Below are 15,018 nucleotides of genomic sequence, written 5' to 3'. Positions count from 1 at the left end.
ATGCAAAGAATAAGGGAAGCAATGGCAAGAGGGGTGTGTGGGAGCGGATGCAGAAGACTGCTCCTCAGCTTTGAATGATTCTGCCTCTGTGGTGGTAGTCTGACGGGGAAGAACACAGAAAGTGCTGATGGACGGATCTCAGGTTCCATCGAGATGCCATCGGACCATGGCAGCGTTGTACATGCCTTGTATAAATTCGCTCACTCTTTAATATGAGATTAACATTCACTGTTGTTGCTTCGCAGGAGATGCCTTTTTTTGCGGACTGGGTGTTGAAATTTACTAAGTGCACACAACACTCGTCAATTAACGTGCACAATTTACACGAAACAAACAGGCCTAAAGTGTATGGGTGAGGGATCTAATGAGTAAGTGAGCATTGAGTGAGTGTACGCATAAGTGTGAGTGAGTGTGAGAGCGAGTGTGGAATTGTGAATCAGGACATAACTAAATAACCACATGTATATTTAATGTGGCCACTGTGTACTCAGTCGACTACAGGACTCGATTATAGGAAATCTGTACTTGTATAGGTTTATGACTCAGTTAGTGAGTGACCATACGAGTCTGGGAACCAGTGAATATTTATCGAGTATGCCCGCTGCATCAGTTCTAAGTGTACATTTTACCAAGTGCTCTTTTTCAGTTTTAAGAAGTAAAACAGATCACTCTCTTGTGATTGAGTGAGTGACAGAAGAAGTTAGTGGGGAAGGGGGCATTTATGTGAAGCACTTGCCTGTCCTTCCACCACTGAGTTAATGATATGCACTGAGCTATTTTCTATGCTGCTAAAATTCCTAAAAGAAATAAAAAATGAAAAGGTACCTGGAATTAGGACATGGTCTGTAGTTTACAAATTCCAGGTAGTTCTGTTGTTATAATGACATGCATAATCGGGCCCACGGAAACGATAATGTGAACATTAATTCTTAAATACATAATTTAAATGGCTGATACTGATCTGAGGTTTGCTGTTGCCGCTCGGCACACGTCTGACTAAAACAACAAACTACAAACTGCTGTCGACGTCGAGCTCGTGAAATGTTTCCTCAGCATCGCCACCCTGTCTGGATGGATTCTCGTGATTAAAACAACAGGGGACACTAAACACCTGCTCCAGGTACCACAGGGAACAGTGAAAAGGAAACGCTGCATTGCCGCGAGAGCCATGGGGAGAACCACCTCTCTGCCTAACGCACGGGAGGATAAACAGAAGCATGGAAAGGGCTCCTCGGTCTAAAAATAAAAAGGAATTCCGTATCTAAAACAAAACACAGTGGTTTGAATTAGTATAAAACAAAAAAAAAAAATACAGCGAGCCTGTTCCTCTGCCACTGTAGCAAAGACTTCAAAGAATGCAGAGCATCTCATGTCTGTCTTTTTGTTGTATAAGAGATGTTATCAAACATATTTTATACAGAAAATGCGGGATGGTTCTGATACTGAGGGATACGAGTATGCGGTAATGTGGCACACAGCAGTCAATCTGTTGTGATGCCTCCGAACTATTTTTTGCACACAAATAAATTGGAGCACAGCCGGAAAATCGACGGTATATTTGAACTCTTATATTGATTACCGAAATAAGGAATTAAGCGTAAGGTGGTAGCAATGGAAATTTGGGGTGGATTGCTGTAATGCGATTTAGGCTACGAAGGAGCAACCCAGAAACTGTAGTACATTTTAAAAAGGTAAGTGTCAGAACCCTTGGCAGGAGGCCACCACTGCTTGCACCACCACCTACCCCTGTCAACCATGCCACTGACAGTACTATCACAGCTTCTAATCATCACATACTATGTGACCATCTGACCTAGTCCAGGCCACGAAAAACTTTAAGAAAGAGCTGGATGGTTGCTATTAATAATGTTTTATGCATATTGAATTACTAAACTCACTGTTAGCTCAACTAAAAAATAGACAAAGAGCTCCTCCATGTGGTAAACTGTCATAAGTACCTGTGTGAGAATTAAGTGCTGGTGCCGAGCGCATGCAAACACCAGTTCAAATTAAGCACTGCCCAGACCTGGAGGGATATAGTGAGACCTGATGCTAGTAGGAAATGCTGGGTATATGTGAAGTGCACAAATATGGAAAAAGTATCCCAAATGACAGATAATCTATATCCGGGCTAGTCGGGCTACAATTACATTTCGGCTAATGACTGTAATAAACATTAGCCTCTGGTCATGGTAGAAATCTGGGCCTCATATGTGAGCCGGGAATTGCAACAGGCAAGGAATAACAAGGGAAAGCAGGTTTGCGTCAAAAAGTATAAATCAGGGCCTTAGTACATTGATCCTCGGCCTAAGGAAAGAGTTCAAAGGTGAGTGGAACCTTAAGACTGCTTTATCTATTGCACTCTTGAGCACACACTGTTTTACAATACTTCAAAAATGTTACTGGTGGCACTTTGTGCTCTGTAGCCCTAATGTGTACTTCAGGTTAATTTGGCCTGCTTGTGAAATGCATTCAGATACGCAGTGCTTAATTTGTAAATAAAAAGGTGCCGGTGGCCAAAGCCCTCCTCTTAAACACGCGGCTGCTGCAAATAAATGTGGGAATATGGGATACTGAGGCTGCGTAATCCTGAAGCAATCACAGGCCTCTTCAATCCATGTAAAGCCACTGCCTGCCCCTTCAACTCACTCTTGCAGCTTTCTACTTTCTCCCTTTGTGACGCTTTTTCGCTTTTCCCTTCCTCCGTCTTTCCCATATGTGTCTTTTGCTCGCAGCAAATGCGTGAGGCAGAAGAATAAGCCCCGGCCCTCAAAAATAAGTGCTGGTGCTCAGCACCGGAAACAACAAGCACAAATTAAGCACTGCAGATACGCATGGAACAATTCTTCAATTCTGAAATTAGTTTTGCTTTTCTTTGCATTGTTCTTTGGAAGAAAATTAGGTGATTAATGTATGAGGAGGTCACCCCTGCCAATGCAATAACCCCCTCTGGTTAGGTCAAAACACAGTCTTGAGAGGATCTCTGCTCAACCACTGGTAACTATGGCACAAAGCAGCAGGCACCCTTAGAGAAGTGAATGCGAAGTTCAAGCTGTACCAAGAATTTTAAAGTAAATAACACAGCACAATAAAATTCTCAAACCAATTTAGAGAAATACAGAAACATTTAGGGGCATATTTAAGAGCCCCTAGCGCCATTCCAATGTCACATTAGTGTAATATTTTTACACTAATGTGGCGTTAGAAGGCCAAAAATGCAACACCATATTTACAAAGTGGCACAATGCATGCATTGTGTCACTTTATAACCCTTTGTGCTACATTTTGCCTGCACCAGGCATAATGTATGCAAAGAGACATTCCCACGTTAGGAGGGCCAACAAAATGGCACAAGTAAATCTATGAGATTTCTTTTAAGAATTGCGAGGCAAAATCCATTAGAAAATGCCAAGCACTATTGAAAGAAAACAGATCATGGAGAACCGGGACCAATGTTTCCTCTAACTACTTCTCTCTTTGTGCAGTAACGAAGCATGTGCGGAATTAAGGGTTAGATTTAACAGCCCTTAGCGCCTCTCTGCACCACATTAGCATCTTTTTTTTTTTGTACGCTAATGTGGCCCAACGAGGCCAAAAGCGATGTGCCAAATTTACAAAGTGGCACAATGCATGCATAAGCATGCGCCAGGCATAAGGTAAGCAAAGGGGGCATTCCCCCATTAGAGGCACCAAAAACAAAAATGGCGCAAAGAAATCTAAGATATTTCTCTGCGTCATTTTTATCAGCACTTTTAACGCCTCAAAGCAGGCGTTGAAAGGAGGCACATCAATGTTCACAATGGGCCTCAATAAGCTTTGCAGGGCTAGCGTCAGCATTTTTTACCCAAATCCTGCAAAGCACGAACTAGCATAAAAAATACCCTAACTACCACCATGGTGCGCTAAGGGGTGCTAGAAAAGTGCCGCTGCTCTAGGTGCAGCGCCACTTTTCATAAATCTGCCCCCAAGTTTGTAATAGGAATATATCCTTTGAGGTGTATGGCCCACATATTTGCAACATTAGAGGTGTATTAGGGTAGGAGTCCCCACAAGTAATAGAGCATAAAGTGGCAAAACTTTGTCATCTGTGAATAGTGAGATGGTGATGACTGTACTTATGCTGAGAATACTGGCTTTGTCATCGCTCACAGGAGCAGAAGTGAGGGAGGAAAAGCCCCAACCCTGATCTGATTTAAATCAGCCATGCTAATTCCAATAGAATACTACTTTCACCACTCCACCTTCAGAGTTGCTGGCAGGCTAACACAATTCCCCAAAAAAAGACACATGACAGCCACGGAGGAGTAACAAGAGAAATAAATTAAACGGGTCACCCAAACATAAAGTTTGTTCAAACAGTCATAGTGTAATAAGGATGTTATTTTGGCCTGAATGATGGTCATAACTGCAATAAGGAGAGATTAATAAAGCATATGCAATTATCATGTAAACCCAATAAAAACCTTTATCAGAAATAAACTTTTGATATTAGACTGTAATGCTCAGAACAACCCCTAGAGAGCACCACAATGAAATAGAATTTGTAAGAAACATAGTTACGCAACCATATAGTAAGCCCCAATTAAAGCATAACCACATGAAAAGAAAATGTCAGAAAATAATGCTCTGTAACTATATAATTAGGTGCTAAAGGGCATGGCACATTAAAAAAATTTAGTTCTAGAAGGTCTACTGCAATTAATTTACAAACAAGGACTTTAAAACACAAACTACTCCCAGCTGCAAAAGAAAGGTTACAACCATGAAAGCGCTTAAAAAGACACTGAATGGTGGGTGGGGTTATTATTTTGGGGTGCCCACTAACCTAGGGTGGGGACTTAGAGATGATGTAGACAGAAAGAGCACTTTGTGGTGAACATTTTGAAGGTGGTCCGATTGTCCTAGGGCCACCACAGGCTGAGTTATGAGCAAAAATGTTTTGTAAAAGTAATGCCCTACAAAGCATTATGGGGCGAGTTTTCTTGCCTGCGAATATTGTAGTACGTTGACTGGAACACTCAGAACAGCCCCCTAAAGAACACCATAATAAAAATAGCACTTGTAAGAAACTTGAGCATGTAACCATATAGTTAACCACTAGAAGTCAGAACAGTCTGAAAAGAGAATGGCAGAAAGTAATGCAGCCCTTAGAGGACAGAGAGTATTATAGATTTTGAAAACTAGCAGGCCTACTGCAATGATATAACAAACAAGGTCCTTAAAACAAAATTACTGCCTGCTGCAAAACAAAAGTTCCAACCATGAAAGAACTTAAGAAGACACTGAATGGTGGGAGAGGTTATTATATTGGGGTCCCCACTAACCAAGTGTGAGGATCCAGAGATGATGCAGACAGAAAGGGCACATCGTGCTGATTATGTTGATGGTGGCCCCATTGTGCTAGGACCACCACAGGATGAGTTATGAGCAAACATGTTTTATAAAAGTAATGTCCTGCAAATCATTATTGGGCAAGTTTCCATACCACCAATATTGTACTATATTGTTATACTGACTGTAATCTTTAGCACAGCCCCTAGAGAACACCACAATAAAAATAGAATTTGGAAGAAATATTGTCATGTAACCATATAGTTAGCCCTTAGAAAGCATAACCACACGAAAAGAAAATGGCAGAAAGTAATGCAAAGTAACGAATATGTGACAGAACAACCAGGTCCAAAACAACTATAGCCTAAACCACTACTGCTAAACAACTAAAAAGTCTCTACAACTAAGTACTGAACAACTACTGTCTAAACAACAATTGTGCCTGAATAACAATTGCCTGAACAACTAATATATATATATTCTAAACAACAAATAAACCACAAAAACCAAAAAGAAAACCTTACCTTAAAATTAGTTGTTCAGGCAATTGTTATTCAGGCACAATTGTTGTTTAGACAGTAGTTGTTCAGTACTTAGTTGTAGAGACTTTTTAGTTGTTTAGCAGTAGCGTAGTTGTTCAGGATGTTTCCCCAAAGTAACCATATATTTATCCCCTAGAGGGCGTAGATCCTTACACATTTTCTCAACTAACAGGCCTACTGCAATGATATTACGAACAAGGCCCTTAAAACACAAACTGCTTCCAGCTTTAAAACAAAAGTTTCAGCAATGATGGAGCTTAAGCAAACACTGAATGGTGGGAGAGGTTATTATTTTGGGGTCCCCACTAACCTTGTGTGGGGACCAAGAGATGATGTAGACAGAAAGAACATTTTATCGTGAGTGTGTTGGTGGTGGTCCCATTGTCCTAGGACCACCACAGGCTAAGCTATGAGCAAAAATGTTTTCTAACAGTTATCGCCTGCAAAGCATTTTGGGGCGAGTCGTCTGAGTGCTGTGAATATTGAAGTATCAGCTCTCCCGCTGTGTCGGGAGAGCCACTTTGAGGATTTCTGTGTTTTTGACATAAAGCATTTATCAATTACAAGTGTTTTTGTGAAAACTTTGGAGAGTGAATGGGAGAGCAAAAAGAGATGACTCTGATTAGGTAACAGTGTCAAACATGTGACCAGCGCTTCAATAACGAAGATGGAGTTCGCACTGTCCTTCATTGTTCATGCTGTGAGTGCCATGGCCGCCATGGAGCACGAAGGGGCGAGATAAAAGAAAAAATACTTTGCTCATGCTATAGTGCATCAGCAATCATGCAATAATCCACATAACAGGGTCAGTCTGCTAGGCGGTAACAAAACCGCCCCAATGCAGAACAAATGAAAAGCATTTACCAATGATATCAAGGGATTTTTAATAGGCAAGCCCACAAATGAGTGAAAGTGATGGGTGTGAGATGGGCATGGTTAAAAGCCCACAGAACACTTACAACAGGTAGAAAAGCGCTTGCACGCTTGATCTAAAAAGAGTCTAAGAACCCTTAGTAAAACAAGACCTCTAACCGCCCACATCTCTTCTGCACATGTAATAGGCCGTGCAAGGACATACAGACAGTAAATGTATTGTATCTCGAGGTCTCTGTTGCTCTCTGACTTAAAAAATGCAGAGTATTTATATTGCAAAACATTTACTCTGTGAATTTATCATAGTAAATGAGATGTTACTAAAAGTATGGCTAAGGATTCACAATATAAGGCAGGTAAGGTAGTTAGTATGAACTTTTTGCGTCACAATCATATTGGAATCAGAACTTCTGAAGATGCCATGTATACCTTTCATAGACAGTAGTAACATCTCTCAGAAGCGGTACCACGCTCGCAGGACCTCTTCAGGAGGTTTTATTATTTAGAAATTTGCAAAGAAAAAACGTGGTGCTATGAACATCCGCCAAAATGTGAGAGGGTTTTAAAATGCACTGTATAGGGTTGTTTAAGGATTTTCTCTCAAGGAAATGTTTAAAAATTAATGCAAATATGTTCATTCAAAAGTCCATGGGGTCAGTTACGTGGCCCATGCTTAAATAAACTTGATTCTCTCTTTCCTCTTTCTAACCTGATTTTGAGATTGTCCGCCATTTCTCTAGTTCCCTCATTATCTGTCAACATACAAACGTGGGCAGCGTAAACAGCATGCATCTCCTCTCGATTGTGAGACGTGCATTTTTTTTACTGCTGCTTCAGTCCCTACTGCATTGCTATGCTGGGCCTGTCAACACACATAAAACCATTCAGACACACGCAATTGAGATAAAAGTGCAGGCAGAGCATACAGCGAAACCCGAAAGACGCATACTGACACATACATAATATAAACACAAGCAGACATACATATTTCTTTACTGCTATAATTTATAAAGCTCCGCCCAAAGATAGTTGGTGTTGTACAGTTGGATAGAGAAATAATAAAATACAAGAGGGAAAAAATGTAAAAAGCAAAGAGGTGAAACACTCAAATCCATAAATCACTGCCAGGTTGCACCAATATTTATACTTCCTCCGCCATATACTTACATTTTTTATTAGTGTTATATTAAGTCATGCATCCCTACTTCACTATTTTGTGTGATCCTGAATATCACAATTATGATGCACTATTTACTTGCTGGCATACATATGTATTAAGATCACCTTTGGCGCAGAAGTGAGCTGTGTCTGACTCCTGTAGCAGACTTTATCAGTGGACTATGAGCCTAACCCCATGTCAAAGCAAAGAAATGGAAGTGATTTGGTGGAGCAACCTCAAGGTCGGTCCTGAGATACACTGGCAGAACAGTGCATGTTCTTTGCACTGGGAATGGTGAATTTGCTGCAGGTTTGAACTGAGGTGCATTCATTTAGCAAGGAGCAGACTTAGGCAGAAAAGGCTGGATTTGTTATGGATCAGCACTAGGGCAGAGAGCAGTGTCGACAGTGCAGTGGCAGTGCTGGGCACCGGCCCGGAGAAGACTATTTTAGGCTTAAGCACTAATTTGATTATGTATCATATCTAAAATTAACTGCTGGATGCCAAACGATCTATTTATTCTCCTTAGGTGGGTGTGCCGGAGATGTCTCCGTTCCTAAGAGTGTCCGTTTTTTTATGTTACTATGTTTCAAAAATGCATAATGAACTTTACTTGAAACATAAAAACGTGAACAAAGCTCCTTGGCAGAATTGGAGAGCAATATATGAAAGATTACAGCTGCTTATTATGAAACAGTAAAGGCATGAGAATGAATTTTGCCTGTTACAAAGAAGCAGCCCAGTAAACTCACAGTCTCACTTAGAAATAAAAAAGATGTGAAGTTGGGTTTACCCTGTATGTTTTTTTACAACTAGCCATGCTGCCTTTTATTTCTAGCCTTTAAGTAACTTTTACAGTCGAAACAAAAAAAACAAAAGGAAAGGCAGGTTAGTGGCACAAGGCTTACCAGCTTGCGCACCCAAACAACGTAATGCTTACATACAAAGCAATTGTAATTAATTTTCTGAGTGTGCGTGCTGCAAATGTCTCTCTGCACAGCATCATGAATGAAGGTGGACAGCTGCGCAGGCACACGCCCTGGCGGGAACACTGACCGGGACGTATGTGCAAATTCTGGCAGACCCTGATGGAGATGAGGTCAGATAAAAGGAGGGGTGTCCCGGTCAAAGCTTTTACCTTCCGACTTAGGGACTAATTTATATCTCAGCGGACTGGATACTCCGTCACAAACATGACGGATATCCTGTCCGCTTTATTCCAAGTGCAATTATATTCTATAGCACGTGTTATACAGTAGACAGGATATCTGTCCTGTTTGTGACTGAGTATCCTGTCTGCTGAAATATAAATCAGACCCTTAGTCCAGTACTGCAGGAGAAGCTTCTTCTGGTCATTCCTGCAGCCACTAGTTACTCAGGGCAGGTTTCTAGGCCCCAGGTCTCTCTCCAGTCAGGTCACTTACAGAGTCTAGTCCTCTTGAGGCAGCTGTGCCCTCTTTGATACAGGAGTGCATCTGTTTTTTTGTGTCCCTGGAGAAAGGGAACAGGAGGCCAACCACTCGATCCTTGGAGAGCAGTTGCAATCCCTGGTGCCAGCAGGATTTAGGGGCCCTTGAGTTTTTGTGTGAATTTTCTTCTGCTTCCAAAATAGACAGGAGTTAGTTACTACTATTTATCTAGATATGCACAAATTGGATGACCAGAACAAAAATAGGGTCATTCCTCACAACTTTCCAATTACATCTCCAAGTGTTTTGGGACATGGCAATTCCCTTCTTCAGGAGACTGTGATTTCTTGAAAATAGTGAGCATAAATGTATCTAGACTCAAATCTAGTATACTGCATCTTGTAAACAATATTCATTTTAATGAATTTTTAACACATACCATGAGCACTGATTACTCAAACCCCCATATCTGCATGCATCGATGTATGCTGCCCATTAAGCTACTCTAAGAGCATGACAGTGTGCACATCAACAGAAGACACAATCAACCCAAAAACATGCATATAAATGTAAGATTTCCTATCAACTGATGCAAAGAGTATTTAAAGGACTTACTATGGCTTTCTGTCTTTGCCTCTCCCTTTGTTTGGCCCTTTCTGATTCACGTTGTTCATACTCTTTGCGGTACTCTTCCCTCTTTAGCCTTTCATGCTGATATTCCTCATAGCTGTCATATCTATGAAAAAACATTAAATGCCATTATAAATTGTCAAGTAATATCGATGTTGTGTACACTTCACCTGCAACAAACAGCAAGGTTATGTAAAAGATGTCTGAATTAATATTAGTCACCAGCAATCGTTTGAGGCCACATACAATAGGAACACTCAGTCCTGAGGGACCAGACAGGGTCCCTTCCAGACAGGAGCACAACTAACCCCCGACCGGTCAGTCTGAGGCTGAAATTCATTCAATCCTTCCTTCCATCATTTAGGTCTTTGTTGTAGTAAAGGCCCTACTGTGATGAATTTGCCCAGACGTGGATTCTGTGCTCACAGTGGTACAGGATTCAAGCTATAACTCATTGACGAGACTAAAGTAGGTCGAAACCTATCTGGGATTGCTTGTGTTCCTATCTGGACAGGACCTGTCAGAGCAGTTCAGGTTTAATAGTTCTTACTGGATGATGACCAAAACTAATTCACATTTGGCAGGTCCAAGTCTACAATGCATAGTGAGCAAAACACAATGTTTAGTATGCGACTCTGAGCAATTGCCAAGGGCTGGGATTAGTTTAAGCATTCCTCCATCACCTTGTTCTTTGTTGCACAAACATTTCATCAGCATCTAACCTCATGCCATCTCGGACTTTCACACAGAATCTGGCATCCTGGCAGACCAATATCCCAGGTTCTGACAGGTCTAGAAAATTTACCATTAAATATTCAAACACGGGAGGCATTTACCCCCAAACTCAGAAACACTTGACTATGGGACATCTCAAATGCATCCTAAAGGCAACAGTTAAAACACCTACTCACTGAAAGCAGACCTTTTAATTATTTTCTCAGAATAAATGCTAATGGACTGAACACCCTCGAAATGGCATACGGTGTCTTGTTCTATTTAACTATTCCACTGCAGCCTTCACACCAGCATCCTTACCCAACTGTGTGCATCAATCCTTTTTATTTCAAAAGAAAAGTGTATTGAAGAGGCAGCTAGGCAACATGATTTACACTACACAAAAAGCATAATATCAATAAATACATAAATGTTGCCCTATGCGTTTAACGGCATTGTGAGATATAACAGCAAATATTTGGTTGTGAGTCAATCAGTAAACATTTGAGATAGGTATTGTATATACCGTAGGCTCAAGGTTGACTTAGGCTCAATGCAGTCTCTGTGGAGTTGGTATAAGAAAATACTCAGAAAAAAAGTACATGTAACTTAATATGACTGGGTAGCACAACCTCTATTGGTTTCTTTAAATTAAAAGAAAGCTTTTTGGTAGGGAATGTTTGAGGAAGAAGAATAAAGATGCCAATGCATAGAAAGAAAAAATCACAATTCAGTGTTGTGCTAAGTTGAGAACATAAAAAAGGGCCAAGTTAACAATGCAAAGTCCAAATGATATGATAATTATTGCAACTGGAGGTACAGAAAGTTAGGAGTGCTACTTCTTGATATTGGTGCCAATAACCAACCAGTGAAAGAGGCATAAAGAAAAAAGTTTAAAAATCTTTAAAACAATACTCGGCATGTCAACACCAACAAATCTCGAAGTGGTAGTCATACACATAGGACAGTGCATGCTTGTTAATCTTGCCAATGTTTCATAATAAAAAATATCTGTGTGGGTATTAACTCCACTGCCATATGAAGATGATTAGCTTCTTTAGAGTATCTGAATTTTGTGAAATGAAATAAAAGAAACATACTGATATCCTTCATACATCACTCTGGATGCCTCAAAATGCTAATCTGTGACAAATAGCTATAGCAGGAAACGATTAACTTGCAAAGTGTTTAAAAAGAGGGAGACTGGGCAGGGAGCTGGGAAGACTTTTTCAGAATATAATTGATGCTTAGGACTGTCACAACTAAGGGCCTGATTCACATTCACTCCATTCAGGAGCTTCCATGATTACACCGCCAAAGTGGATGGTACACCTTCACTGACTCTGTCTGCCACATATAGGTGCCTTCTGCTCAAATGGCAAGAGCACTTTGGACAAACCCGCCATGTTGCCTAGCCTGCTAAGTCACAGTGACTTTGCACACCTGAAAGACCTAGTGGCGTTTTTTTAAATGTTTAAACAAAATCCTAGAGTGAGAGGTTATTTGTGGAAAACAAACAAAAAAAAAACAATGTTCCAGACATGCTAGGGTTTTTCTTGCGGGGTACTGTGAACATAAAATGTGTGGCCCCAATGTCATTTTCGCTAGCGGATCTTTAGAAGTCTCTCGTTTCCCAGGAGCAGAGCAAACCAAGGATCTTCTATTAGGAAATCAGCTCTATCCCTCCTCAAAATTAAGTGGGACACTCACACGGTCAGCAGTTATGAAATCTGTAAACTTTAGGCAAATTTCCTGTTACTTCCTACCTCTAAATCAGAAAACGCTTCATTGGAAAGTGTTACAGAAGGGTGGGAGTCACTGCAAATAGGTAATGCTTAGTGAGAAAAATTAAGAAGAAGTAGATTACCGAGGTCTTCGACTATAAGGAGATCTGGATCTTGACCTTGAATATATGGTAGGGCTTCTGCGTATTCCTCTGTGCCTGAAGTGACTTGACTCATTGTAGTAACACGATCTGTAAAAGCATAAAATAAAACATTATTCCATCTGTCTTCTGTCACTTAGTTTATCCTTAGAACTCTTAAAATTTTAGGTGGCAATGATAACTGTTTTAAAGATCTCTAACTTCCTACAAACATTAGTTAAATGGACGCAGGTGTTTTATGTGCAGGTGTTTTATAATAGGCAGTGGTCCCTAGGCTCTGGACAAACATGGAAATCCCGGACAGCCAACATCTGTCCTCTTTAAAATTACACAAAACAATTTATAAATTGAACAAAGCTTTTCTTTTTATTAACATAGTTGATGGCAAGAAAATAAAGCGGGTGTCTGTTAATTTTTACAACACTCTATCAGACATCCAACCAGGCTGGAAGACCTGTTCCACAGTGGAGAATTTATTCATCTTTCTTTTTTCAGTTCCATCTCCCTTTTTACAGAGGGAGAAATGGCAGGAGTTTGAATGGTAAGCCTCAACTGGCTTGGCCACTGGAAGCCCTTGACCTGGTGGGCTTTCTACCTGTGGACTTCTTCTCCATGGAAAAATATCTGGTGGCCTTTCGAACTCGGACCCACACCCTCACCGACAGATCACGCCCGCAACCTCAGCTTCATCCTTGACAGCAAACTCACCATGAAGCGCCAGATCAACACAGTCACATCTGCAAACTTCCTCACCCTTCGCATGCTCCAGAAGATCTTCAAATGGCTCTCCTTCAACATAAGGAAAACAGTCACCCAGGCCCTGGTCACTAGCCGACTCGACAATGGCAACATACTCTATGCTGGAATACCCACTCAACTCCTGAAGAAACTCCATACCATTCAGAACTCAGCTGCAAGTCTCATCCTAAAAGTCCCCAGAAGAACCCACATCACCCCCCTACTCAGGAAACTCCACTGGCTCCCCACCCAGAAAAGATGCAAATTCATGATGCTGCAACATGCTGACAAAGCCCTCGACGACCAAGGACCAACATACATCAACCACTGACTGAACTACCACCAACCGTCCAGAAATTTTGTTCTGCTGCCCTTGGCCACACCCCTCGCATCTATCGAATTTGCAACAGAGGACACTCTTTCTCCTACCTCACACCCAATTTTGGCACAAACTACCCCTCCACCTCCGAACAGCATCACCACTCATGAAATTCAGAAAGGGATTCAAAGCATGACTCTTTGACTGACAGCAGTAGGACCCCCACACCTGGATACCCACAGGGATGATAAGCCGGGCTCGACAAATCATGTTTGATTTGATTTAAGTCATAGTGATCCGACTTCAACATGCAGAGAGAAAGATTTTTGCGTGGCTGGGACATTTCGTCTTTGTGTTTCAAAAACAAACTACCGTTTTGGGAGACTTTTTTGTGAGAAACAAAACACTTTTCAGAGCAGGGTCAAAACAACATGACACCACCCACTTGGCAAAATTGCTCTGACTTCAAAGTTATCCCTGCACAGGCACTTGACTTGTTGGGAGTGACATCCCTGACAAGAAGAGGGGCATCTCATTAATACAGTGGATGGTCCTCTGCCAGGAAAGCAGAGGCCCTAACCTCTGCCGACCTGGTAGGCTGGTGGAGTCGCTCGTCAAACTATAAATGACCTTTTCAGTGTCTCTTAACCTGTGGTTCAGGGACAGCTGGGGGTACGCAAAGCCTACTCAGGGCATCCACGACTGCTTAGAAAATGAAATACTATAAACAGAGGAATAAAGTGTACATAAATAAAGAAGCAAAATGTATAATCAATTTTTTTCAAATGTTTTGTAAATTCAAAGGAATTTGAAACTGGAGGCTAAAAAGTTTGTATTTTAAGATTAATTTGTGAGAGCAGTGCAAGTGCATCAAACAGAATATAGTATTGATGATGAACGGCCTCAAACAAATTTAGAAAAGCACCAGCCTCCCTATTAACATTTAGATTTTTTTATATTTGTTTGTAAATTAAATAAAATATTTAAAAACTGTGTATTTGTTTGATGAATACTGGATTGTGTAGTTTTTGTCCATTATTTTACAGCTGAAATCATTGAAAATGCTTAGGCTTGGGTCCTCGTCTTCCAGTAACGACTTAGTGTGGACCCCAGATTCCAATAATGTTACAGTGGTGGCCCCCAGATTCCAGTAATGATTCAGTGGGGGTCCACAAAAGTCAAAAGATTAAGAACTACTGGCATACTTACTTTTGACAAGAAACCACAAATCAGGCTGAATTCAGCAGGCAGAACAAAATTAATATTAACTCAAGCATGACTTTCTGCTCCATTAAACACTCAAAATAAATAAGTATATATCCAAGCATTAACAACCATATTGGTTCCCTTCATCTGAACATGGGACTCTCATAAAAAAAGAGTTCTCTCAAAAGTGTACCTATTGAGGCTGACTTATT

General features: G+C 40.9%; 1 protein-coding gene across 2 annotated transcripts in view; it reads right to left on the bottom strand.

Annotated features, from left to right (window-relative positions):
- PPARGC1A (PPARG coactivator 1 alpha) overlaps positions 1-15,018 on the bottom strand; it is a 193,435-nt gene that overhangs the window by 14,556 nt on the left and 163,861 nt on the right. For both annotated transcript variants that reach the window (XM_069202170.1, XM_069202171.1), the window contains 2 exons: positions 12,526-12,633; positions 9,930-10,050 (listed from right to left, as the gene is read on the bottom strand). In XM_069202170.1, coding sequence (XP_069058271.1) covers positions 9,930-10,050; positions 12,526-12,633 — 229 coding nt within the window. The remainder of the gene's footprint in view (positions 1-9,929; positions 10,051-12,525; positions 12,634-15,018) is intronic.

Source organism: Pleurodeles waltl, chromosome 1_2 (assembly GCF_031143425.1).
Source record: "Pleurodeles waltl isolate 20211129_DDA chromosome 1_2, aPleWal1.hap1.20221129, whole genome shotgun sequence".
NCBI lineage: Eukaryota > Metazoa > Chordata > Amphibia > Caudata > Salamandridae > Pleurodeles > Pleurodeles waltl.
Note: the sequence above shows the minus strand (reverse complement) of the source record. Positions and strands in the feature narration are given on the sequence as shown.